This window comes from Anabrus simplex, chromosome 5, assembly GCF_040414725.1.
Source record: "Anabrus simplex isolate iqAnaSimp1 chromosome 5, ASM4041472v1, whole genome shotgun sequence".
NCBI lineage: Eukaryota > Metazoa > Arthropoda > Insecta > Orthoptera > Tettigoniidae > Anabrus > Anabrus simplex.
Window position 1 is genome coordinate 183,817,261 of NC_090269.1, and position 24,999 is coordinate 183,842,259.

The 24,999-nt window shown below is 37.9% G+C and overlaps 1 protein-coding gene across 1 annotated transcript in view; it reads right to left on the reverse strand.

Annotated features, from left to right (window-relative positions):
• The window catches only part of chb (chromosome bows), an 890,037-nt gene that overhangs the window by 42,339 nt on the left and 822,699 nt on the right, over positions 1–24,999 (reverse strand). Inside the window, exons 26-27 of the mRNA XM_067147211.2 lie at positions 19,617–19,734; positions 9,641–9,788 (exon numbers count right to left, since the gene is read on the reverse strand). Of these exons, the coding sequence (XP_067003312.1) occupies positions 9,641–9,788; positions 19,617–19,734 (266 nt within the window). The remainder of the gene's footprint in view (positions 1–9,640; positions 9,789–19,616; positions 19,735–24,999) is intronic.

The following is a 24,999-nucleotide window of genomic DNA, read 5'->3' on the forward strand; positions in this document are numbered from 1 at the left end:
TAGATCCATCCAATGTAGGTAAACAAGTGCTTGACATTGCTGTATCATTTGATGGAACATGGCACAAGCGTGGCCATACATCTCTCTGTGGCATTGGCATAGTAATTGACATTCTGAGTGGATTAGTTATAGATTACCATGTGTTATCTAAATATTGTCACATGTGTGTTGTAACTGCTCATGAACTGGGTGATGATTCTCCAGAATATAATGTATGGCTGGAAGGTCATAAAGCATGTGGGGAAATGCTCCAGGAATTATGAGGGATCATCTGTAGCAGTGAAAGTATTTGCAGCTGATATTTTATGGAAAAGATCAGTGGAAGAATGTGGCATGCGCTACACAACTGTGCTTTTTGATGGGGATGCCAAAACATTTCTCCACCTTTCAAATGAAGCAGTATATTGACCAGATGTACAATTGAAGGAAGAAGAGTGCTTTAACCATGTTGCAAAAAGGATGGGTACTAGTTTGACGAATTTGGTGAAAGAGTAGAAAGTAAAAGGAACTACACTTGGTGGAAGGGGTCCTGGAAGTTTGAAAGAAGCAACTATTGTGAAGCTCACAAATTATTATAGGCAGGCAATATGTCCAAATATTCCCTCAGTAGATAATATGAAATCTGCAATATATGCCTCACTATACCATTACTCCTCCACAGATGAAGATCCTAAGCATAAGAAATGCCTCTTAGGACCTGAATCATGGTGCTTCTATAACAAGAGTATCACAACAGGACAAACCCCTCAAAACCCACAAAAAATGTCAGTTTAATTCACAACTGCAATGCTGCTGAAAATTGTGCCTGTATACCAAAGGCTGGCATCACCAGAACTTCTGTCTAGATGTTGTAGAGGGGCTACTCAAAATTCCAATGAAAGTCTTCATGCATGTATATGGAAAAAGTGCCCAAAAGAGACCTTTGTGTCCTCAAAAAGACTTGGAATAGCTGTTTCTAATGCAGTTTCAGAATACAACATGTGATGCAGTGCAACACAAGAAATGAAAATGGCTGTAAGGAATTATAAACTTTCACCAGTATCCACCAAACTTGCCACATAGAGATGAAAGAAGAAAATTTGACAGTCAGCGGTCAGTCACCCAACAAAAGAAAACAGCCAAGAAAAAATCTGAAAATCCTCAAGGTGCACAGGGAGGAAGCCAAGAAGAACCAGGAGGGTAGGAGGTATAGTGCTAGTGAATTTTAAGAGATTTGGAAAGGCCATTATGAAAATTTTTAATGGTTTTAGAACTAAAATTCATTTAACTCAAAACACCATTTTTTGTAACCTGCAGTGTTCCATGCGGGTCAAATCTAAACCTATATTTACCAAAGTTTGTGTGTAGCTTCTATGTGACCTAACAAAGAAATTGTAGGATGGATTTTGCATTTTTCTTCAATATACTCATTTTATGAGGCAAAATGTACAGAAAATTAGTGGAAAATTACATGAAATAAAATTAAAAATTTGAAACAGGAGTTAATTGATCAACATAGGGTGAATCAAAAATTCCATCCTAGAGTTTTTTTATGTTATAAGGAAGAATCATTTCACAAGTTTTCAAACTCTCAGGTAAAAATCCATCCCGCAGGGAACTTTTTGAAAGTTGCCTGTTTTGCGAGTGCCATAAACACAAAGTACACCATATCTCATAAACTAATAAGGATATTCAGCTGAAATTAAGATATATTCTTTCCATAGTAGTCCTACATATTCTATAAAAATTTCATTGTGATTGCTCAAAAATTGTGGAAAATAAGAAAATGTGTCCCAAGTTCCCTTAAAATTCATTAATCCATGAAAGAATTATCATTTGTGTAAAATTTGCAGATTAAATTATATACAAGATACTAGACTCTTAATTTGTAATAAATTATGTCATTTAAGCGAATTTGCAGCTCACGTTCTTATTTTAGCTTGAGTTAGTTTATAACCTGAACATACTATTCCTCTTCATTTTTTTTATTGGTTACGCTGACCTACTTTCACCCACTTTATCTCCGATTGTGCTATGCCGTGCTGAAGAAGAGGATATACGAATCAGGTAAGCTACGTGCCAACGGGTACTTACCTTTCGGTGAGTAATGTTTTGTACCTGGTCGGATCTCAGCATTTGCTTGATAGCGGCCAGGGCATTATAGGGCACTATATGTGAATACTAAATACTGGACATACCTGAACTTTAGGAACATGTGACTTCTCATCCTTTAACATGCTGAACACATTACAACTGATTGTCGTTCAACACACCCGTAGCTGACATAGCCTCTTCAGAAACAAGGAACTAGATTTTTTGCTCACAGCACTTTCTTTGGTGAACTGATTTTTAAGGTTAAAACTTTCTCCAAAGGTTGTTTAGACAGCAAGGATCTGAATTGTGTTTTTGCCTTTGTGACTACTAAAAATCCTTTCACATTCTGCATTGCTACGTGGAACTGACAAAATAGCAAGCATCATCTTAGAGAATCTGTCACCGGGAGAGTTGGCCATGCAGTTGGGGGCGCGGAGCTGTGAGTTTGCATCCGGGAGATCGCGGGTTCGAACCCCACTGTCGGCAGCCCTGAAGATGGTTTTCCGTGGTTTACCATTTTCACACCAGGCAAATGCTGGGGTTGTACCTTAATTAAGGCCATGGCCTTCCCTATCCCATCATTGCTATCAAGACCTATCGGTGTCGGTGCGATGTAAAAAAAAAAAAAAAGTCTGTCATATCCCCCATCAGCTGATTTCATCTGACCTACCAATGCCCACAGAACATCAATTCTTCCTTTTGCCGGTCTGTTTCTTCGAGCTGAAAGTTACAGAACTGGGAGTGCAGAATATCAATTTCTTTATCTAAATGTTCAGTTTCACTAGGCAGTATGTTCGGAAACTTGTTAATGAAAAATCTAAGGCTAGAAAATGATGCCTTATTTATAGCAGAAATATATGCATTAATTAAAACTTCATATTTGAATGGAAATTTGTGGTACCATGTAGTAACATGATGAAGAAAAACACTTTCTAACAGACATTAAGAATGTGCACTTTTCCTCAGACTTCAAATTGTTCACCAAAACAATTGCAGAGTTCACTATCATCAGATCACAATCATCCTTTTCATTTGCTGGAGTATGATAAATCTACATCAAGGAGAGAGGGGGGAGTGTGGTTTCACAGATCTTGCCATCACATTCTTTAACAGTTCCTCCGTGGCAAAGCATGGCTCTTAGTGTCGTCAGTAGCATTTTTTTTGGGGGGGGTGAAATGACTGGATTTTCCTTTTAACTGAGGAGTGTGTTGAAATGTTATGAGTAGGGCCTGGATTTATATGCACTAAAAACTGAAAATATGCATGCAAATATGCACTAAAAGTTACAATATATGCACGGAAAATAAGGAAATATGCTCTTAAAAACATGCAATTTTAATCACTTACCTATTTACAGGTATCATTTATTGCAAAAAGAAGCATCACAATAGGTAACTAGTAGTCTTTCAATGTTTTCTGGAGACAAACTATGTCTGTTGTCCGTCAAAATGAGTTTATAGCCTGAAAATGATCGTTCTACATCAACTGACGTAATTGGACAGTACTTATACATGGGCACCAACGTTTCGGAGCATACATCTGGCAAGGATACCCTAGTTCCACTCAAGTATTGACTAATTAACTTAATCTTCTTCAGTCCTGGGTTCGAATTCAACACCTTTTCTAACTTGCATTTAATCTTCTCTCCAATTTCGCCTGGAGCGTAATTCAACGAAGATGCAGCTTTTTCAACGAGATCAAGTGATTCATGGAGGGGAGTACCAGAAGATTCTAAGCTCTCAATGGCTTTTGGAAGTTTAGAAAAAATGTGCATGAATGAAATTCACATCTTGATAAACAGTAGCGGTTTCACACACACCTTTTGCATCACGGACACACGCAATATATTCATCTTCAAGTTTTGTAACCACTTCTTTCACTTCATTAAAATGTTCCTGATAAAATGATACTGCAGATAACTATGTCCCCCACCTAGTCAGGACAGGTTCAGGTGGCAAAGGAACTTCAGGTAGACAATCTTTGTAGAGCTGGACACGGGCTGGTGCTTTCAGAAACAGTTTCTTTCCACATCCAATTAAATTGTTAATAGCTGGAAACTGTGCGCGTATTTCTTCTGCAATGCGGTGTAATCCGTGCGCTAAACAGGTTACGTGTATGAGTTTTGGATAAAATACTTGGAGGGCCTTTGCTGCTTTCAACATATACGAAGCTGCATCTGTGAGTAGTACAAGCACTTTACAACAATCAGTCTCAATTTCAGATGACCACAATAGTCGCAGAGAATCATTTACAAATCTTGCTATTGTGCTATGGTTGGTTTTCTCTAGTACTTTACAAGCAAGCAGATGTGGCTTACCGGGTTCGTCTGGATGTAATTTACCAACCACGAAATTTGCTATGTAACGGCCACACGAATCCGTTGTCTCATCCACCGATATCCAGACACAGTTCCTTCCGATATCAGAACGGATCAATTCCAGGGTAGATTCATATAGCGGAGGTAGGTAATTTTTCCTAAGAGTTGATTCATCTGGTATTTTTTGATTTACGCAATATTTCTCGAGAAATGATCGCAGAACTGGATTGTTTAATTTATTCCATGGAATGTTGCTGCATACGAAAGCCCTACAAAGATCATTTGAAAATGTATTAAGACTACATGACTTAGACTTTACCTGTGTAAAAAGTAGTAGTTGTGGTGTGCTGTTCTTCTTCCTGTACATCACAGATTCTAGAGACAACTGAGTGCCCAAGTCAGTCCACAAGAGCATAGAGACGTTCGAAGCTTGTGGAGAAGAAACAGAACAGAAACGAAGCAGTTACAGGTATCGGAACCAGCATGTGCAGCACGAGTTGAAGAACACATTTCCCAAAGAGCAGTTACATGTCTCGGAACCAACATGTGCAGCACGAGTTGAAGAACACATTTCCCAAAGAGCAGTTACAGGTATCGGAACCAACATGTGCAGCACGAGTTGAAGAACACATTTCCCAAAGAGCAGTTACAGGTATCGGAACCAATATGTGCAGCACGATTTGAAGAACACATTTCCCAAAGAGCAGTGACAGGTATCGGAACCAATATGTGCAGCACGATTTGAAGAACACATTTCCCAAAGAGCAGTTACAGGTATCGGAACCAATATGTGCAGCACGATTTGAAGAACACATTTCCCAAAGAGCAGTTACAGGTATCGGAACCAGCATGTGCAGCACGAGTTGAAGAACACATTTCCCAAAGAGCAGTTACATGTCTCGGAACCAACATGTGCAGCACGAGTTGAAGAACACATTTCCCAAAGAGCAGTTACAGGTATCGGAACCAGCATGTGCAGCACGAGTTGAAGAACACATTTCCCAAAGAGCAGTTACAGGTATCAGAACTAACATGTGCAGCACGAGTTGAAGAGCACATTTCCCAAAGAGCAGTTACAGGTATCGGAACCAACATGTGCAGCACGAGTTGAAGAACACATTTCCCAAAGAGCAGTTACAGGTCTCGGAACTAACATGTGCAGCACAAGTTGAAGAACACATTTCCCAAAGAGCAGTTACAGGTATCGGAACCAACATGTGCAACACGAGTTGAAGAACACATTTCCCAAAGAGGAGTTACATAGACAATGCAATTGACAATATCTTTGACAGTGTTTCAGATTAAATGAAATGCATAAAGAAATTTAGAGTTGATCATATTTCCTTTTTTATTATTAAGTTCATTAATCTGAAGAGATAATTTTCAGAAATTTACTGTTCATTTTATAAATTTTAAGAGACAATTGTTCTCTATCTAATTTTGGTTCATATTATACAACTAGATTTGTAAAGTCATATAAAATGTTATTCACCTCCTACCTTTTCAGTTCTCACTTGGAAGCCAAGGGGTACAAGTGATACCTTTTATTACGGTATCAGTTATAACTGTCGACTGAGGGAAAGTTTTGTTACAGTAACAATAGGCACTGACACATAAAACACTATCTTAACATGATATATAAATAATATTTCCATATGTATGTCCTAGAATTAAATGCCCAATCTAAACTTTATCCTCGATTTTCTCAAAAGTAACTTTCTCTCACTTGTACCCCTTGGCCTCTCACCCCCTCAAATGTAAACAGCACGTTGCGTTGAGAGTTGAGCAACTTATATCTTCAGTGTCCCAGATAATATTGTCAAGGCCGGGCTGAGTAGCTCAGGCGGTAGAGCTCTGGCCTCCTGAGCACAAGTTGGCGGGTTCAATCCCGACTCTGTCCGGTGGTAGACTTAGGCTTTACCTGTGTAAAAAGTAGTTGTTGTGGTGTGCTGTTCTTCTCCTCCTTTGCTTTAATATGTACAGTTGTTTTTGAATGCTGTTCAAGCTGAAATTTCTTTTCATATTTCACTTCCTTTGAGCAAACTTGACAGTACACGATGACACCATCTGTTGAATAGTCCCTATTACCCGACACCCACTGATTTAGTAAATCTCTTCTGCTGCTCTTTTCCTTAGGCATTTTTTAAAAACTAACACTTTTAGAAATGAGATGCAGGGCACTAAAATGGAATGTAACTAGTGAACTGAAGATACTTCTGTCCTGACCAAGTGCCCAGCCCCCTGAGATTATTATCTGCTGTGGTAGAGACAGGAATTCAGGGAAGTCCAGCCTGCCTACCCACACCTAAGCTATCTGTTGCCATTGTCAGTTGTGAAAGTAAAGTGCCGTTACACGGACAGTCAAAAATACCAACTAGCGAAGGATGCACATAAAATAGGCAACTAGCTAGGGATGTACAAAACAGATTTATTTTAGTAGTTCTTGGAATTATCCTTAAATTCAGACATTATATACCGGAATATGCTGTTACGTTTAGAATATGCACTAACCCTCAAAATATGTCAAAATATGCAATTGCATATGCGCATATGCATTTTTTAAAAATCCGGGCCCTAGTTATGAGAATGCTGCACCTTTTCAGACACACAAAACACATCTGCACTTAGACTGTGCTTAGAAATTTTTTAAGACTTCAAAGTTCCCATCTGAGAATCCTCACTTACAATTTTGCTCCTGAATGAAGTAACCAAAGGGTCCCACTGCAGCAAAATCCAATCTAAACACCTTTTTACTTATAACCATCAAGTAGACACATGATTCAGAATTTTCCCGATCTCTGTGTTGTGTAAAGTCTGAAATTCTCTGAACTTTTCTTTCCTCTTTGCACTCCTTTCCAGATAATAAAATATATCAATTACACTTTCATCTACATTCATCGATCAGTGTTTTATAACAGGCGTGGAGTGCTGTGAATTTTATCACGAATAATCCAGGAAAATTCATAATTTTTTGTGTGCTATATTCTGAATCCGAGTGTCTAACAGTGGATAATATGCAGGAAATTTTCTGAAACGTGGTCGTGGCATTTAGTAAAATAATGTCGTCGTAAATGAGATTCAGTGTATTATTTATTGTGTATGCATATTTATTTGAGGTGACCACAAGATAATTAAGATGTGTTTAAATTAGAGTCATCTAAGATCATATTTTCGCATCACATGCGTAGTTTTCACGAGAAGAATAATAGTTTTATCACACTGATAATGATTTATGCATATGTAAGGATGATGTAGTCTTCGAGAATAATGTGCTTGGATATTTAGAAGGTGAATTAAATTTGACTTGAGCATGATGCGCATGTGAAATGAGAGAAATTTGAAGTAGGGTAGTCGAAATGAAGTGAATGATTCGATACGCTATGGTGTTGGAAGATAACTCATTGGGGTTATGCATTGAATGAAATAAAGCAATCTCCAGAAAGTCCCGATGATATGTTATTGAAGTAAGGATTGATGTTCGTCATGCGTATGATTTTTTTGCAAGTTGCTTTACGTCGCACCAACACAGATAGGTCTTACGGTGACGATAGAAGAGGAAAGGGCTAGGAATGGGAAGGAAGTGGCCGTGGCCTTAATTAGGGTACAGCCCCGGCATTTGCCTGGTGTGAAAATGGGAAACCACGGAAAACCATCTTCAGGGCTGCCGACAGTGGGGTTCGAACCCACTATCCCCCGAATGCTGGATACTGGCCGCACTTAAGTGACTGCAGCTATCGAGCTTGGTTGCGTATGATTTAATGATGGTGGTGATAGACAAGCACTTAGGTATGGATAGGCAGTTTTTTGATTATGTTTTTGAAGGATACTGAAGTTGATAATGTCATGGTTGTCAAAATGCGATAACCTAGGATTTAATGCAGGTGAGTTATACGCAGATGTGAAGGCAAGAAATTGAATCTTAGATATTGAATGACACCATGTAGAAGTGAGCCATGTTGCAGATGAGATGGATAGATCTTACTTTGCTAGTGTGTAGTTTGATTTCCTGCTAATGATATTCTTCTGGTAGCTCATAGAATTGGCAGTTAGCATTAAATGTAGATTTTCAGGATTTTCATGGAGAACATCAGAGGTTGCAGAGTCATTGAGAGTCTTGACCATTTATTACTAGTGGTGACATTATTTTCAGGAAATTTATTGTCTAGATGCAGTTGTCGCAGACTTTCAGAGGATGCTAATTTCTAATTTTACATGTAACATTAGTAATTAGAAAGGAATCTTTGTGTATTTCCATTTTGTTGGTTGTACAGTTGATATAAGTGATGACTGATGACGTAGTGAGCATGTCATTGGAGCACCCAAGTTGTTTTGGTAGATTTTTGCTGAACTAGATAATTTAAATAAATGATGTAATATTGAAAGACATGAATTTTTGTGGTCAACGAATGCGAGTGCCAAGAAATAAAGTTTTTTAATTTCATTTTTCTTTACTGGGAAGAAAATGATGTAAAATAATGGAATCTGTAACGCTAAAGTTAAGCCTTCAGCAACTCTTATGTTGGTTTTTTTCTTTTGATGGAATTATTGGATATATGAATTTAATGTTAATAATGTGGCCAACATGTTTCAATTATGTTATGAAAGTTTACCGTTATGAATCATTGTAACCAACAAAAGTTAAGGACTTTTGACATTTACGGTTAATGATCATATTCAATTTTGAACAGATATCCAATCATGTTGTTGTTTTGTAAAAATGAATTTCGTACCATGATATTCATTAAAATGGAATATCTTACCAAAGAAAGAAAATAATTCTTGAAATTCTCATTTATAGGCTAAGTTTTGTATGACAGAATTGTATAGTCTTCAGTAGCTAATAATTTGCTCTATCGTATGTCAGCCAAATCTCAAAGTCTAACTGTGGAACAATGTAACCGGACTCGTCGAACTTACATGCCCTCGAGTGGAGTTTCTTGCATCTCCGTGTGACATCAGCTGTGGTATAGTATTAATAACTCGAACCCTGAACCAGATATTCATGAAAGGTCACAAGATGTTTAAGTTGTTACACGATCTTTGGCTGATGATGGACACTAAGTGGCTGAAACTAGTTCCAAGGCTAATGTAATATTATTTACTTAATATATTGTATTGAAAAGGTGGACCCTTTTGTCAATTAATTTGCACAGAGAGAACTCAAACACACTTTAAAATGCCCAGCACTTTGTGGACAAGTTGGGAATTCATAGATGAAAGTCGGTAAACAATGTAATAACATTCACTAACTTGAAATGTTCCATGATAGCAGTGAGACTTCCTTCTCGTACCAGTCTTGTAAGCTGCGTTAGTGTTGCTTTGCAGTCTCCTCCTGCATCAGAAATTCGTAACGCCTCAATCACCTGCCGCACTGCTTCACTGTCTTCTTGATGATTATCTAAAATTAGAGATTTGATAATGTAGAAAATCTCTAAGTTGCACAAAAACCAATGAATAATTCTTCAGTTAATCTGACATCCAAATAACTTTCTTCAGTCTGTCAACACGAATGCTTCCCACCTGTAAATACAACCCAAAAACATCACACTGAAGTGAGCTGCAAGCATTTTACAGTATGTTTACTCATATGCCAATAGGAGAATGTTATCTTCCCCTCAAAGAGGACAATATGAAACATTTTTTCATATGCTCTCCAAGAAAAAAACTGAAAAGAAGAAGGAAAAAAAAAAAAAAGTAGTGGAGTACATGCTTCACTTAAAAGATTGTTAGGCATTATTGTATTCAGGGGAAGTACAACCAGATAAGAACCCCTTAAATAAGAGTGGATAAATAAGCACATTCATTTTGACAATATGGTACTGATATTCAATTAGTTCAAATGAAGTAAGACACAAAGCTTTACATGCCAAACATCCCCTTAGAAACTGTTATGATGTGAACATTCAGCACCAGTCATTTTCAGTAAAACAAGTACATATTCACCAGTCAACTGAGTCATCTGCGGCCAGAATATTAGGCCATATTCGCATTGTGAACATGTCAAATCTTCAGTTACCCTTGTGACTAACAAATATAAAAAGCATCTACCCCCGGAGTTGAGGTTAGGTTCTACACAATTCCAGTTCTTGTTTGGAGTGAGAATAAAAAGCTGGTATGGCAAAGATGATATTGTTGCCATCCTGTCCAATAAAATGATACTCACAGTGATACTTCTACCCAAAGAGTGCTTTTCATGAACCTTTGCAATATTGTAGTGAACATTTTTGTTATTGTTTTTTCATTTTGTTAAAGAGGACCTATTTCACAGACACTGCACAGATCTTACAATATTACACATCGAAGATAATAAGAAATCTTTATACGTATAGGAGTCAATAGAAATTCCATCCCCCCCCCGAAAAAAAAGCAACCAGCATAACCCCTCTTCACTCAGCTTAAATCAATCAATCTGCATTCAGAAATCAATGCCAGTGCTCACGTATTGCACAACATTGTACTTCTAGATGGACCAGTGAGGGGAGATGAACCACAATGAGAATTACTTCATTAACATAAGTTATACAATTTTAACAATTATTGGAAGAGTGGATACAGGTTTTAACAAATAGTTAAACATTTCTGAACAATATTAATCAATTCATATGATAAAAAAGTGCATTTAATATAATCTGATGACATTCCTTCAAGAATGAAACATGTCATTCCATTTCAATCAAGTTGTTTCCTTTTTTCAGGTATTTTCTGAAATTTATTTATTCCTAAATCAGTTTCGACAGACTGAAGAACCTAACAGTTATAAATTGTACTGAACATACAAATGTCCAAGAGTGTATGGTATAAGAGGTAAGGAAAGATTAACACAAGATAATTATAATTTATATTCAAGAAAAGAGGTAAAAAGTGATTTAAACAATCAACTTATGCATACATCACAAAGGATTCACTATTATATCCCATATTGTCAAAATTGTGGAAAGAATATTAGAAAGATGAGTTACTATGGAAAAAATTGAAACGGAACAATAAGAACAGCAGTTTGTTTTCAGATTTGGAAAATAGACAAGGTCCTCTTTCACAATGAGAAAATTAAAGAAAAGGAGCAGAAGAGTGGGGAGGATATGTCAACATATTAACTGATTTAGATAAAGGTCTTCGAGTGTTCCTATAAAAAAGTTTGATAAAGTTTTATATAGAAAGGTACTGGAAAAGAAACAATAACCATTTAGGTAGGTTATGAAAAACCTTTTAGTAGGCCAAATGCAATAAAATAAGAGCACCGAGCTCGATAGCTGTAGTCGCTTAAGTGCAGCCAGTATCCAGTATACGGGAGATAGTAGGTTCGAACCCCACTGTCGGCAGCCCTGAAAATGGTTTTCCGTGGTTTCCCATTTTCACACCAGGCAAATGCTGGGGCTGTACCTTAATTAAGGCCACGGCCGCTTCCTTCCCACTCCTAGCCCTTTCCTGTCCCATCGTCGCCATAAGACCTATCTGTGTCGGTGCGACGTAAAGCAACTAGCAAAAAAAGAGCAAAGACAAAAACTGAAATTAACAGTTTTAAACAGAGAATGGAATCAATCAATCAATCAATCAATCAATCAATCAATCAATCAATCAATCAATCAATCAATCAATCAATCAATCAATCTTTTTTTGCTATTTGCTTTACATCGCACTAACACAGATAGGTCTTATGGCGACGATGGGATAGGAAAGGCCTAGGAATGGGAAGGAAGCGGTCGTGGCCTTAATTAAGGTACAGCCCAAGCATTTGCCTGGTGTGAAAATGGGGAACCACGGAAAACCATCTTCAGGGCTGCAGACAGTGGGGCTCGAGTCCACTATCTCCAGGATGCGAGCTCACAGCTGCACGCTCCTAACCGCACAGCCAACTCACCCGGTAATCAATCAATCAATCAATCAATCAATCAATCAATCAATCAATCAATCACTCTGTACCGGGAGGTACCCTCTAAGACGCACATTTAAATCTTGCGCCTAAAAGAACTCCTCTACTGGAGAAACAGTGAACTTGAAACTAGAACTACTTCAACCTTTACTCAGAAGATGTCACTACAGTAATTTGATGTAATTTTCTTATTGTGAAGTTTCATGTAGTGGCAGATTTTGCCTGTGTGAGAAATCCTCTGTCAAAGGTTTGGTGAAAGCAGTTGCCCTATAGCCATGATTTTAATATCAACAACCTCTCCAAGTTTTCATCACCAATAGATGACTAACTGTGTTTGTGTTTTAGTCACCTGACTAAATATCCTCACACATTCAGTGTTACTGTGATGGATTGTTAAAATACCAAGAATAACACAAACTAATCTACCAGTGAAGTACGTTTGAACTGATGAAAAAAATTCCTCCTCCTTGCCATGCTTCAGATGCTCTACGAATTGGGAAGTGCAACTACCGGTGACCAAGTCACAATCATTCTTCTGGTATTCCCTGCTGTCGTAATCAACTTCCAAAAGAGAGGAGGATTTATCCACTGATGGTTGTACAAATTTTGACATCAAATTCCTTAATGTGTACAGCAGCAGATCTTGCAGTAAATGGATGTGAGGCACACTTGACTGAAAAATTAAATTTGGTTGATCAAATGCAGGTATAACATCTGGGTGAAGAAGTACATGGGATTGGTGATTCATTGGTTCTTTTCCTTTAAGGGGCAGCACCCTCTACTGGTGTTTGTTTCATCTTTGGGATATGGTAAGTTTCAAGACTTCTAAGCTGACCTGTCTTACAGACTGCACTTCGTAACTGAACTGACTGGACAAAGGCTGCCACTGTTCCAACAACCTGAATATACATTTGCCCACAGAAAGCCATCAGGTGCACAAATGCTTTAAAATTTTCCTTGTCTCGACATTGTACAATTAGCTTTACCTTGCACCAACACAAATAGGTCTTATGGCGACAATGGGACAGGAAAGTGCTGGGAGTGGGAAGGAAGTAGCCATAGCTTTAATTAAGATAGAGCCGTAACATTTGTCTGGTGTGAAAATGGGAAATCACAGTGTACCGGGCGGTACACCTCTACGACGCAAGTTCAAATCTTGCGCCAATTGAAACTTCTCTACTGGAGAAACCCGGAACTAACTGAACTAACTCTACGGTTTACCAGAAGATGTCACTGAGTGTTTTTTACTTTTGTTTTTCAGTGATCAAGAAGTGTGGACATTCTCTAACAGATGTCTCTACCAAAAACAATGGTAATACACTCTGGTGCAATGGAATGAACTCTCTTGAAGAAATGTTGTATTCATAAGTTTTGTCCTTACTAAATTTTGTTCTGCAGTTTGTGGGTTGGCAACATTAATCCTTTCTTTCCGCCTGTTTTGAATTTACCCAATCCGTAATTTCTGTCATTAATTTTCCTCCAATCATTGCTTTCTTCTTCGAATTTCCATGTGTAATTATTAGTCAACCAATAAAAATTGAGGGGGTGTGTCTACTCATTCCTGAAAGGTCTCGAATTCTCCACGAGGGTATAAAAACTGCTGATTTTCTTGTCTCGGGGCCACTTCAGTAACATCTAGCGTAGTGCGTGAATATGTAGCTGGGGGCGGGAAGGGCCTCTTTCTTCAGACAGCAGTTCTTCAACAAGGTAATGCCTTTTAACATCTTTATTTCTTGCTAGCTCAGCAGTTTAACTCTCGGGGAGGGTTCGAAACCTTTAATATGTAACCCATCTCTTTGAAATGTAAATCCCTTTTCACTCTAGGTAAAAACTACAATCTCTTTAACTGTAAAGCGGGGATAGAGAGTGCTTTACCCTCTTGAGCTCCTCTTCATTTTGATTTTGAGGTGACTATGTTTTCATAACCGTTTTTCTCTTCCTTCTTAATGTGTTAAATTTATCTTGTATACTAGTCACCTCCATAGATTGGGATTAGCCCCTGTGTGATCGGCCTAGCGCCACTTAGGTTTTAAATTGTAGATTTAGGAGTGCAAATTCACGCCTCCATCCTTTTTTTTTGGGCCATTTAAATTAACCTAGTTTTGTACACTAAGGCCCAGTAGATTGAGTACGAGATACCCCCGTTTCTTTATTATGCCTTGATGGCAGTTTGAGTAAAAGTCTGTTATTGCCTTTATAGGCTTGAAAGATCAAGAGCGGGTCAGCTCTTTATGGTGTTGTGGTAAAAGTGCCTTAGAGAGGCTTGAGATGTAAAGTTGGGAGCTAATGCTCCATGTAATTAAGGGTTTTCTGCCCTTTGGTATTTTGGGGTTGTGAGCTGAGAGCTCAGAGATTGTAAAAGGTGGGGCTTGAAGCCCAGATCATCAATTTGTATCTAAATCCTTGCTTTTCTGGTCTTGTACCTGATTGACTTGTTAAGTTTTCAAATTCTATGTAAACTTTTGTTAACTCTTGTTGTCTATTGAAAATATAACCTTTATTTAAATTTTAAATTCATCTTTCGGGCTTGTAGTTAGAATCATTCCAGCCCGCACCTTCTTTCACCTCTGATTTCCACGGATAACTCTGTAACACACAGAAAACCATCTTCAGGGTTGCCACCTGTGGCGTTCGAACCACTATCTCCGGAATGCAAGCTAACAGCAACGCGCCCCTAACCGCACGACACCAACTCAATCTGTCCGATTCCTTAGCTTTGTAAATACGACAGCTTCCCCATATTCACACATTAAATTCCATAACACTTCTAATAACAATTAAGAACACTACCACTACAACTTCAAACAATACAGGAGTACTATGGTATATATTATAAGACTTATTGTCTCAAAACCTGACTATTGCTACAAGGCTAAAAATTACACATCTCTATTCCCTCACAGGAAGTATTTGAGTGAGACGATCGGTTTCTAATAAGCCTTCTGAAAATGGTATAAAATCATGCTCAACACATGTGAATCACTCATGCACTTAGATGCCATTACTTAGCAAATGCATAGATTAATATATTGCATCACGCGCCCGTGCGATTATGCAAAGCTCAATGCTATTTATCTACATACATAACATGTCCTGACTGACTGATTCATCATCGCCGAGCCAAAACTACTGAATATAAAGAAATGAAATTTTGAGAATACATTTATACTACATTGTAGTTGCTCAAAAGGAAGGATTTTTAGATATTCCACTGCTAAGGGGGTGAAAAGGGGGGTGGGGTGTGAATTTTTAAAATAACATCTGTATCTCAAAACCCGGTCTAGAAAGCCAAGAATAACAGCAGAGAGGATTCGTCGTGCTGACCACACAACATCTCTTAATCTGCAGGCCTTCAGGCTGAGCAGCGGTCGCTTGGTAGTCCAACGCCCTTTAATGGCTGTAGTGCCATGGGGTTTATATCTCAAAAACATAACAGTTTAAAAACGTCAAAATTGGTATTTGGAATCTCCATTTAAAACACAAACACTTTTTTTTTTTTTTTGGAAAATCCACTTAAGGGGGTAATAAGTGAAAAAGGGGTTGAATGCTTTTTATGAGGATATTTATGCCTTAAAAACTGAAGATGTTACTGATGTGAAATTTGGTACATGGAATCTTCTTTAAAAATAAAAGAACAGTATGTTTTTCTCTGAAAATCAACACAAAAAGGGGAGGGGGGTGTTTGTGTGAAAAGAAGCAGAAATGGGGGTGAATTTTTAAAATGAGTATATCTAAAAACTCAAGATGTAAAAATTGGTATTTGGAATATCCTTTAAAAATAAAGAAACACACATTTTTTTGTTTTCAAAGAACCCACTTAAGGGGGTTATAAGAAGAGAAAAATGGGTGAATTTTTGAAATGATTATATCTTAAAAATTGAACATGTTATAGACGTAAAAATTGCTATTTGAAATTATCTTTATAATGAAACTTTTTTTTTTTTTTTTTGGAAAATCCCTCTAAGGGCTGGGGGGTGAAAAGGACTGAAGAAGTGTTGAATCTTTTGATGGGGATACTTATACCTCAAAAGCAGAATAAGTTACAGACGTGAAAATTGGTATTTAGAATCTCCTTTAAAATAAACACATTTTTTTGCTTTTGGAAAATCCACTTAGGGGGTGGAAAGAATTGAAAATTGGGTACATTTCAAAAATGAGCATATTTACAATATTATATCTCAAAAACGTATTTACAATATTATATCTCAAAAACGTAACATTGATATTTGGGATCTCCTTCAAAAATAAAGGAACGTATTTTTGTTTTCGGATAATCCACTTAAAGGGGGGAGAAAAGAAGTGAAGGAGGAGTTGAATTCTGATATACCGGTATATATCTTGAAAACTGAAGATGTTACAGACTCCTACTTTAGAGATTTTCAGATAATGAATTAGTACAGTACCAAGGAAGATTACTGTTATCAAGTTACGAAATCCACGCGAGCGAAGCCACAGGTAGCAGCTAGTCAAGTAATAAATTAAGATTCGCCAGATTTGCCTCCAAATTGCTCCTAAAATCTCTAGAAAAGTCACTAGTCGCTATCTTTGAAATTCTGTCACTAAATTACTAAAAAATGACTTCAAATCTAGCGACTAGTCTCTAGAATCGACTAAGCTGATGTGAATGAACATAAACACAGCATGCGAGGACGAGAAATTGACAATCGATGTACGCGTCGCAATATACAGGTTTCAATAAACATTGCACATTCGCGCGTGTTTCTCGTATTAAGAAACGTCTATATTTCATTTGAAAGCGGCGCAAGGGTGAAGGACTTCCGGCCATTGGTGTATAAAGCTGAAATGGCGAGATTTGAATGTTTGAAGTTCACCGAAAAAAGTAGTGGCTCCTTTCCCATTTGTAGCTGTGCAGTGATGTTATATTTATTGTTGTTGGTGTGGCTGAGATGTGTTTGATATAAGAGCTTGTTGTGTACTGCTTTGTGTTCTTCTTGGGCTCATTGAACCTTTTTTGCTATGGGCTTTACGTCGCACCGACACAGATAGGTCTTATGGCGACGATGGGATAGGAAAGGCCTAGGAGTTGGAAGGAAGCGGCCGTGGCCTTAATTAAGGTACAGCCCCAGCATTTGCCTGGTGTGAAAATGGGAAACCACGGAAAACCATTTTCAGGGCTGCCGATAGTGGGATTCGAACCTACTATCTCCCGGATGCAAGCTCACAGCCGCGCGCCTCTACACGCACGGCCAACTCGCCCGGTGCTCATTGAACCCAATGTCACTCAAATTTTATGGACGTCACAGGACAACATGATTTGATTTTAACATAAGGCAACACACACAGCAGAGCTGAACATATTTTAGCCTAATTTTATCCATACGTCTGGCACCTTTTTAAAATTGGGAAGTGTTTTATTGTATGTACATACATGAAGACAAAATCTTTTACTTATACAATTTTACAACCAAACCATATCATTTAAACTCCAGGAACAGCAGCTGAGTGTACAACTGTGTAAATAAGACTTGAACACGGGAGTCAGTCAACAAGCAAGACACGAACGTTCATGTGCATGAAGTGCTCCCATATATTGTATTCATCTTGTACATACATATATTAGTTAGTTTTAAGTAGAGATATGTTTTATCAACTAATTTTAAGACCTTAAACATACTATTTTAGACATACAATGCATTGTTGTAAATAGTGACATATATGCTAGTTCACGTTACGACATACCCCATTTGAATGTGACCTAATGTTTATTATCGTATGGCATTCCTTTGACAATACTATCTTAATCATAGCTTCATCACATAGATATGTATGCATGGTTCAGCTAAAGACCTTATGTAAAGGGTCAAAACCGATCCTGTAGCATAATAAGTGCAATAAACAAGTATTGATAGGTGGAAATCTTTTCCGATTTTTAATTGTGTAGTTCGTCAATACGGAAATGAAGATCATAGATTACGATACCTTCCAGTTACGTGAGAAAATTTCTGCATCCATTATATCATTTCTCAGCCATGATTCAACTCCTATTACAATATCTGGTAAGTATATACCTATTAAACTACTTAATTCTATTCCCTTCTTTACAATACTTCTACAAGTGAGCACTAACATTTTTATGTCATCCCTACTTGATTTCCAGTTCCCTGTTCCCTTATCACTTATCACCGTTCCCTAGGCCACCCCGTTTCCCTGAATGCACCTCCCTATAACCCTTCTAAACAAATTTCCTAACTTACATGTGCCACTGTGGTTTAAGTGAAGGCCATCTGAGCGCAGATCTCCGTTTGCAAATCTGTACCCACCTAAAGCTACTACGCCCAGAAGCGACCAATTTATCAACACAATCTGCTGATAAGCACTAAGCAATAGTAGTGCAATGTTGCAAACACAGTCTCGAATGTTGCATCATTCTTGTTCACACCGCCTCAGGTTTACCTTAATCTCAGTCTTTTGCTTGCCACTACCAGTGTTGTACTTCATTGTAATAAATTAGCAACATAAAAAACATAAAAAAAGGTTTTGTATATGCTGCACTAATTCAGTATAATAAGCATATCAATTTTGTTATATTTTCCTCTCAAAAAGACATCTGAACATCTTTCCCGATGGGCTAGACTTCTTAAATTCTTCTTCATCTCTCCGCCAATGTCACAATTTATACTCTGAAACACCAAGCCTTTCACAGCCTGTTTGTTATTAATACGTTTTGCCTCACATTAAACCCAAACTCGTGTCTTCCTTACTTAACTGAAGTGACAAAGACACTTTCCTTTCCACAGGATCCATCTTGACTGGAACAGAGACCAAAACTGAATGCATTAACGCAGTGATACCAAGCCAGGCAACAATGGATCACAAGCAACAATTTGGAAAAATATTGTCGAAGCTTATATGGTAATTTGTTGTGTTAGAAACAGACAGGTGTACTGTTAAAATTGTCAGGTTTTCTGCAGTCTGTTTGCAACAATGACCCAGAGCTGTAGGAATGTTAACGTGAATGTAAGAATGTCCATCATCAGCATGACATCACTCATTTCATATCTAGATTGGTTTCACGTTTCTGAATAAGAAGCGGTTAATATAGATATGCTACAGCCAGGCTATGGTTGCGAATCAGAAATAATCCTGTTGACATGTGAATGGCCAGTACCAAAATGTTAAAATCTTAAGTGTTCAGAGTTGCAAGCATGCTAAAGAGGGGGATAAACACCATATCCAGTTCTTTTAAAGGGTATTAAATACAACTGGAAGATCTGTTACGGAAGAATGCACTAATCACAGTAGACTTCTCAGTATACTTGAACGATACTAACATTAATGCTCTGATAATAACATGGAATATTGACAAGAACTGGTAAAAAATGCAATATACTCTACCTTGAGATATTAAACCATTCTCACTATTGAGGGAACTGTCGTTTATCTTATCCAGTCCATTGTAATCACGGAGGGAATTCAGGCGATGAGTTGGCGATGATAGAGATGATGATCGACCCTAAAACATACAAGAACAGTAATTTAGACCTGATCGGCCTAGCAGGAGCTCGACAAAGGGAAATGAAAATGATGATAATGATACACGAATAAAAATAAGAAAAGAAAAACCCTTAAAATTTACTTGGCAAGAACTAGGGGAGTAGCACTCCATTCCACACAGCAAACAGAATGGGGCCATGCGACAACATGCTGTACATCAACACCAATATATTGTCGGTCAGTGGTTGTTTAAAAGAAAATCTTCAAGTATTTCTGGCACATTCGAGGCTCATCTAGTGGAAGCTACGTCACTTCTTCCTGACGGTCCGAGAACTTCTTCCAACGTCACCTGTCTTCTTTGAGAACTTTCGATGGCTGCCAATCCTTCACTACCTAGTTCACCAAACATGGATGAAGAACAAGAAAAACAAAGCCCAGAAAATATCTCCGGAACTGGATCTAGACAGGAAAAGCGCTGCAGAGATGCTGCTGGCTCCTCCACGACTGGCTCAATGTACACCTTGCCAAACACCATACTTAATCTATCATCAACATCTGTTTCTATCGGTATTCAACACCTCAACTATCTGGATGAGGCTAACGTGGTAGCCCCGTTTCATATGCCTCCATAGTCACCAACTCCTACTGCGCCGTTCATGCCATCGAATGTCCGTAGTTATGCCCAAGTAGCTAAGAATCCGGCATTGGCCCCAAACATCTGCCAATGTAGCATTTTTCATCCACTTCCGCTACCACCAACTCCATTCTTCATCCCCAAGTTAATACACGTCAATCCGGACAAAGCAAATCCCAGGTCCATTTATCAAATTCTAACCTGCTTCATCCGCAACTATGCCGAATATAATATTGAAATTCAGTCCACCATCCACACGCATCTCATCACCACGATCGGCTTGGAGCACTTCGGTGAGCACACTAAGGCAATGAACATTACTCAACAGACACCAGAACGGAGACCCGCTCCACCCTCTAGGCCAGCTCTGTCCAACGTGGCGCCCGAGGTGCCCTTTTATGGCGCCCTTCGCAATTAATTTCCAAATTAAATTTTACTTAATATTTGAAAATTATACTTTTGCATTTCAATAAATATTCTTACTTTTCTCTTAAAAATACCGACCTCAAAGTCAGGAAATTTGTTATATCTGTACCTCCAAATACACAAAGAGCTTTGAGTAAGCTATAAATGTGATCTAGGCCTAACCGACTCGTGTCTGCAATTAGTGAAGAGATAGAAGAAAGGTTCAGAAAGAGAGCTATTCGACGTGTAAGTAGTTGCGACAAAGGGGAATCCTCCACAAACCTCTCACTGACGGGGGGGGCTAGTGCCAGGTATAAGGCCCTCTCCACTCACGGAGCCAAACATAGTCGCATATTTATTCTCCCAAACAGAATATGATTCACTTGATTGCAATGCCATAAACTACCTACCATGACAGAGTTTCACCAGGACGACAATGGGACACCCAATTTGCCCATAAAGTAACTTTAATCCCAACAAAGCTGTGCGGTAAACAAAGAACAAACGATTTATGAAAGTCTTGCAATTGGAATGTTCCCAGTTCCTAGCTTTCAGGCGAACATTCAGTATTACTTGTGAGCTTATGCAGGGCTTATGGAATACGTTTTGAGTGCCTTGTGTTGTGATAAGTTGTACATTCAACATGTTTCATGTGCTTTTTTTCATTAATATTTAAACTTTAAATTATTCAGTTTATAATCAGTTATATTTCATTAAACATAACTCTTCTTAACATGGCTAAAAGGCAAAGAAATTATAACTTTAACAGTGAATGGGAGGACCAATATTGCTTTATTGAAAACAACGGAAAGTCTGTGTGTTTATTGTGTAATGCTAACATGTCTGTTCCTAAAAGAAGTAATGTACAGCGACATTTTTTGACAAATTGCAAAATATTTGACAGTGAATTTCCTGTTAATTCTCAACTAAGAAAACACAAAGTGAAAGACCTAAAATCTAAATTAGCATTGCAACAATGTGCGTTTAAGAAGCCAGTTCAGCAAACGCTTAACGTGACAATAGCTTCTTACAAAGTTTGTTACATCCTACCTAAAAGGAAAAAAGCTTTCAGTGATGGGAAAGTAGTGAAAGAAGCTATGCTAAATGCCGCTGAATCTCTGTTCGAATCTCACAAAAATAAATCTGAACTGATATCTTCAATCAAAGGACTTCAGTTGTCTCACCAAACTGTTGCTAGGCAGGATGAACAGATTTCTAATAATATGGAATCTCAATTACATCAGGATTTGAAATCATGTGAACATTTTTTACTCCAGTTTGATGAAAGTGCTGATATGACTGACACTGCTGAGTTGTGTGTATATGCTAGAATGGTTTTTAATGATTTTACAGTAAAGGAAGAATTTGTCAAGCTATTGCCACTTCATGGACGTACTAGGGGAGAAGACATATTTAATGCTTTTGTTAAATTCACCAAAGAGAATAACTTACCACTGTCAAAGCTTATCGCTATAACAACAGATGGGGCACCATCTATGACTGGTAGAAACAACGGATTTCTTTCTCTTTGCGCTAAGGATGAATCATTTCCAAAATTTCTTTTGTATCATTGTATTATTCACCAAGAAGCTTTATGCACAAATTGTAACTCATGTCGTGAATTATATAAGATCGTCATCTACTCGTCATCAATTGTTCAGAAATATTTTAAGTATGTCAGATTCGGAGTATGGTGACGTCATCCTTCATGAAGATGTAAGGTGGCTTAGTAGGCGGAAAACACTTGAACTGTTTTGCTGCCTGTTGGATGAGATATGAGACTTTATGAAATCATCCCCTGGGAAATATTATCACAAACTTGATGATATATCTTGGCTAATTGAGTTAGCATTCCTGGCAGACATCACCTCAAAATTAAATGAGTTAAATCTCGAATTGCAAGGAAAAGATCATAATATTTCAGGTATGAAAAGTATTGTCAATGTATTTGAAAAGAAACAAGGTATGGATTGTTCATTTAAATAGAAATTCCCTTTCACATTTTCCAAATTTGAAATCTACGGCAGATACAGTAAATGGCGGCAAGCGTGATTTTTCATCTCTTGCTAAACATCGTGAAACTCTTGGGTCTGAATTTGGTAGCAGATTTAGCCAGTTTTCAATGCTTGAACCAGTGATCATGTTTGTCAATAATCCCTTCGCTTCTGTTGACGTTTATGAGCTTGGAGGGAGGGTGTGTGAAATATTCGAAAATTATAATCCTGAAGAATTAGAAATGGAAATTTTAAGCCTTCAGTCAGACCTTTCTTTGAAATCCTCCTACGCAACATGTGGCAATTTCTGGACTCTGGTGGACAGTAAAAAATATCCCATTACCCACAGTGTTGCTCTGAAGATGCAATCTTGTTTTGGTTCAACCTATCTTTGTGAAGTCGCATTTTCTACTATGAACATAATAAAAAACAAATACTGATCCAGCCTGACAGACTCACACCTGGATGACGCGTTAAGAGCAGCCTGTTCCAGTTACACACCAGACTTTCCTCAACTTGCAGCGAGTATGCGGTGCCAGATTTCACATTAATTATGTGAGTAAATATATTTTCATATAATTTTTAATTCTAGATGCATATCCTTAGTTATCATGCGAAAGTGCTCACGTAGAAATGAACGTTGGACAGCCCTGCTCTAGACCAACGCCCATACAATCCGTCGTGGCGTACCGGGTTGATAGAGGCTGGACTAATGATGAGGTGGCTGCCCAGTTGCAGATGGAGGGCCGCCAAACCTTCAAGCTGGTACGGATCTGTAATGCAGAGGGACCGACTTCTCTGATTTAGATCCTTTCCCGTGACATCGCCACCCTGGATGCCCTCCTACAAGGTGGCGACATCATCTACGGGACCCGTCATAGCATGAAACCTTCTCGTTAGGCACCGCCACAGATGATCTGATGTGAGTGGTGCCAGCGATACGACCACCCTCCTGGCACGCTATGTCTTCAGGCACAGGTATGTGCTATCTGTAGTGTGTCATTATATTGTTCCAAGAGTAAAACTAAGTTGGATCGAGATGAATGCGATTACTGGTAACGAAATTGAACACAATGCATAAATGTTGTAAAATGTCAAAGGAATACGGTGCAATGCAAAGGTGAAATGGTCAGGTTCATAATGGCAGTGGCTGTGACAAAATAAGAGTTTGAATTGTTAAAGCCAGCATTATTAAAAAAATACAAATGAACAAGCATTCAAAGCGGACATACTACGGTAGAGAAGCAAAATACACATCTTGAAAATATTAAAACTGAAGTAATCCTGCGAAAGAAGAGATACTTATAGAAATTATACTAAAGAATAATGCATAAATCTAATAAAAATAATTTTAAAAAAATATATGTGTTATATACATTAAATATTGTAAGGAGTGAAAGAACATCAAGAAGACGGCACAGTCTAAGCCTTGATTCTGATAAGAAGAAATTCTATACACCGCATCTCTATATATCAGTTCATTTAACAACTCTATATGACATAAAATTACAGCAATAGCAGACATATTGGAGATCTGCATGAAGTTAAAGCTACATAAACCAATATTGAATTGATTATCATTGACATAATTATGTTAGAAGGCTTTGATCACGTCAGAATGTTACAGCTGTTTTCATTTATACATTTTTATCTTCCAATTGCACAAGACAAGACCACTATGAGTTCCTAAGAAGACTATGGGGCAGACTGTCCAGATGAAATCGAGCTGAGATGACAGCAGAGGGGAGCTACAATCCCAGATGACAATCCAATGGCTATCCGAGGAGAACGGTCACCAGCCAAAACTGCAGATGATGAACGAGAAATGATCTAATCCTGGGATGAATTTAATTGCTAGATAAAATAAAATGTAGGTTGCTTGTAGTAGAAAAGTAGATGCTAGGTCGTTAATATCTTCAGAATGATTCAAGTTGTGTTAGATTCTTGCATGTGGCTTACATATTGTGTTGGTATATTGGTGGAAATAGGTATTCTTCTTAAGAAATAAGACGTACTCCAGTCAGGGAATGTGATTTAATAGTATGACAATATAATTACAATGAAACCAAAATTACAACAGATTATGCCATATAATATGCAAAGTGTTTAGAAGTAGAATACTTTAGGATCTTTGATAAAATACAGAATATTATGTTAATATATGCAGGTTATACGTTGTTGAGAGAAGACAGATTAAGGTTAGATATGGATATGACTGAACGGAAGATATGTTGATGTTAAATATGAAGAT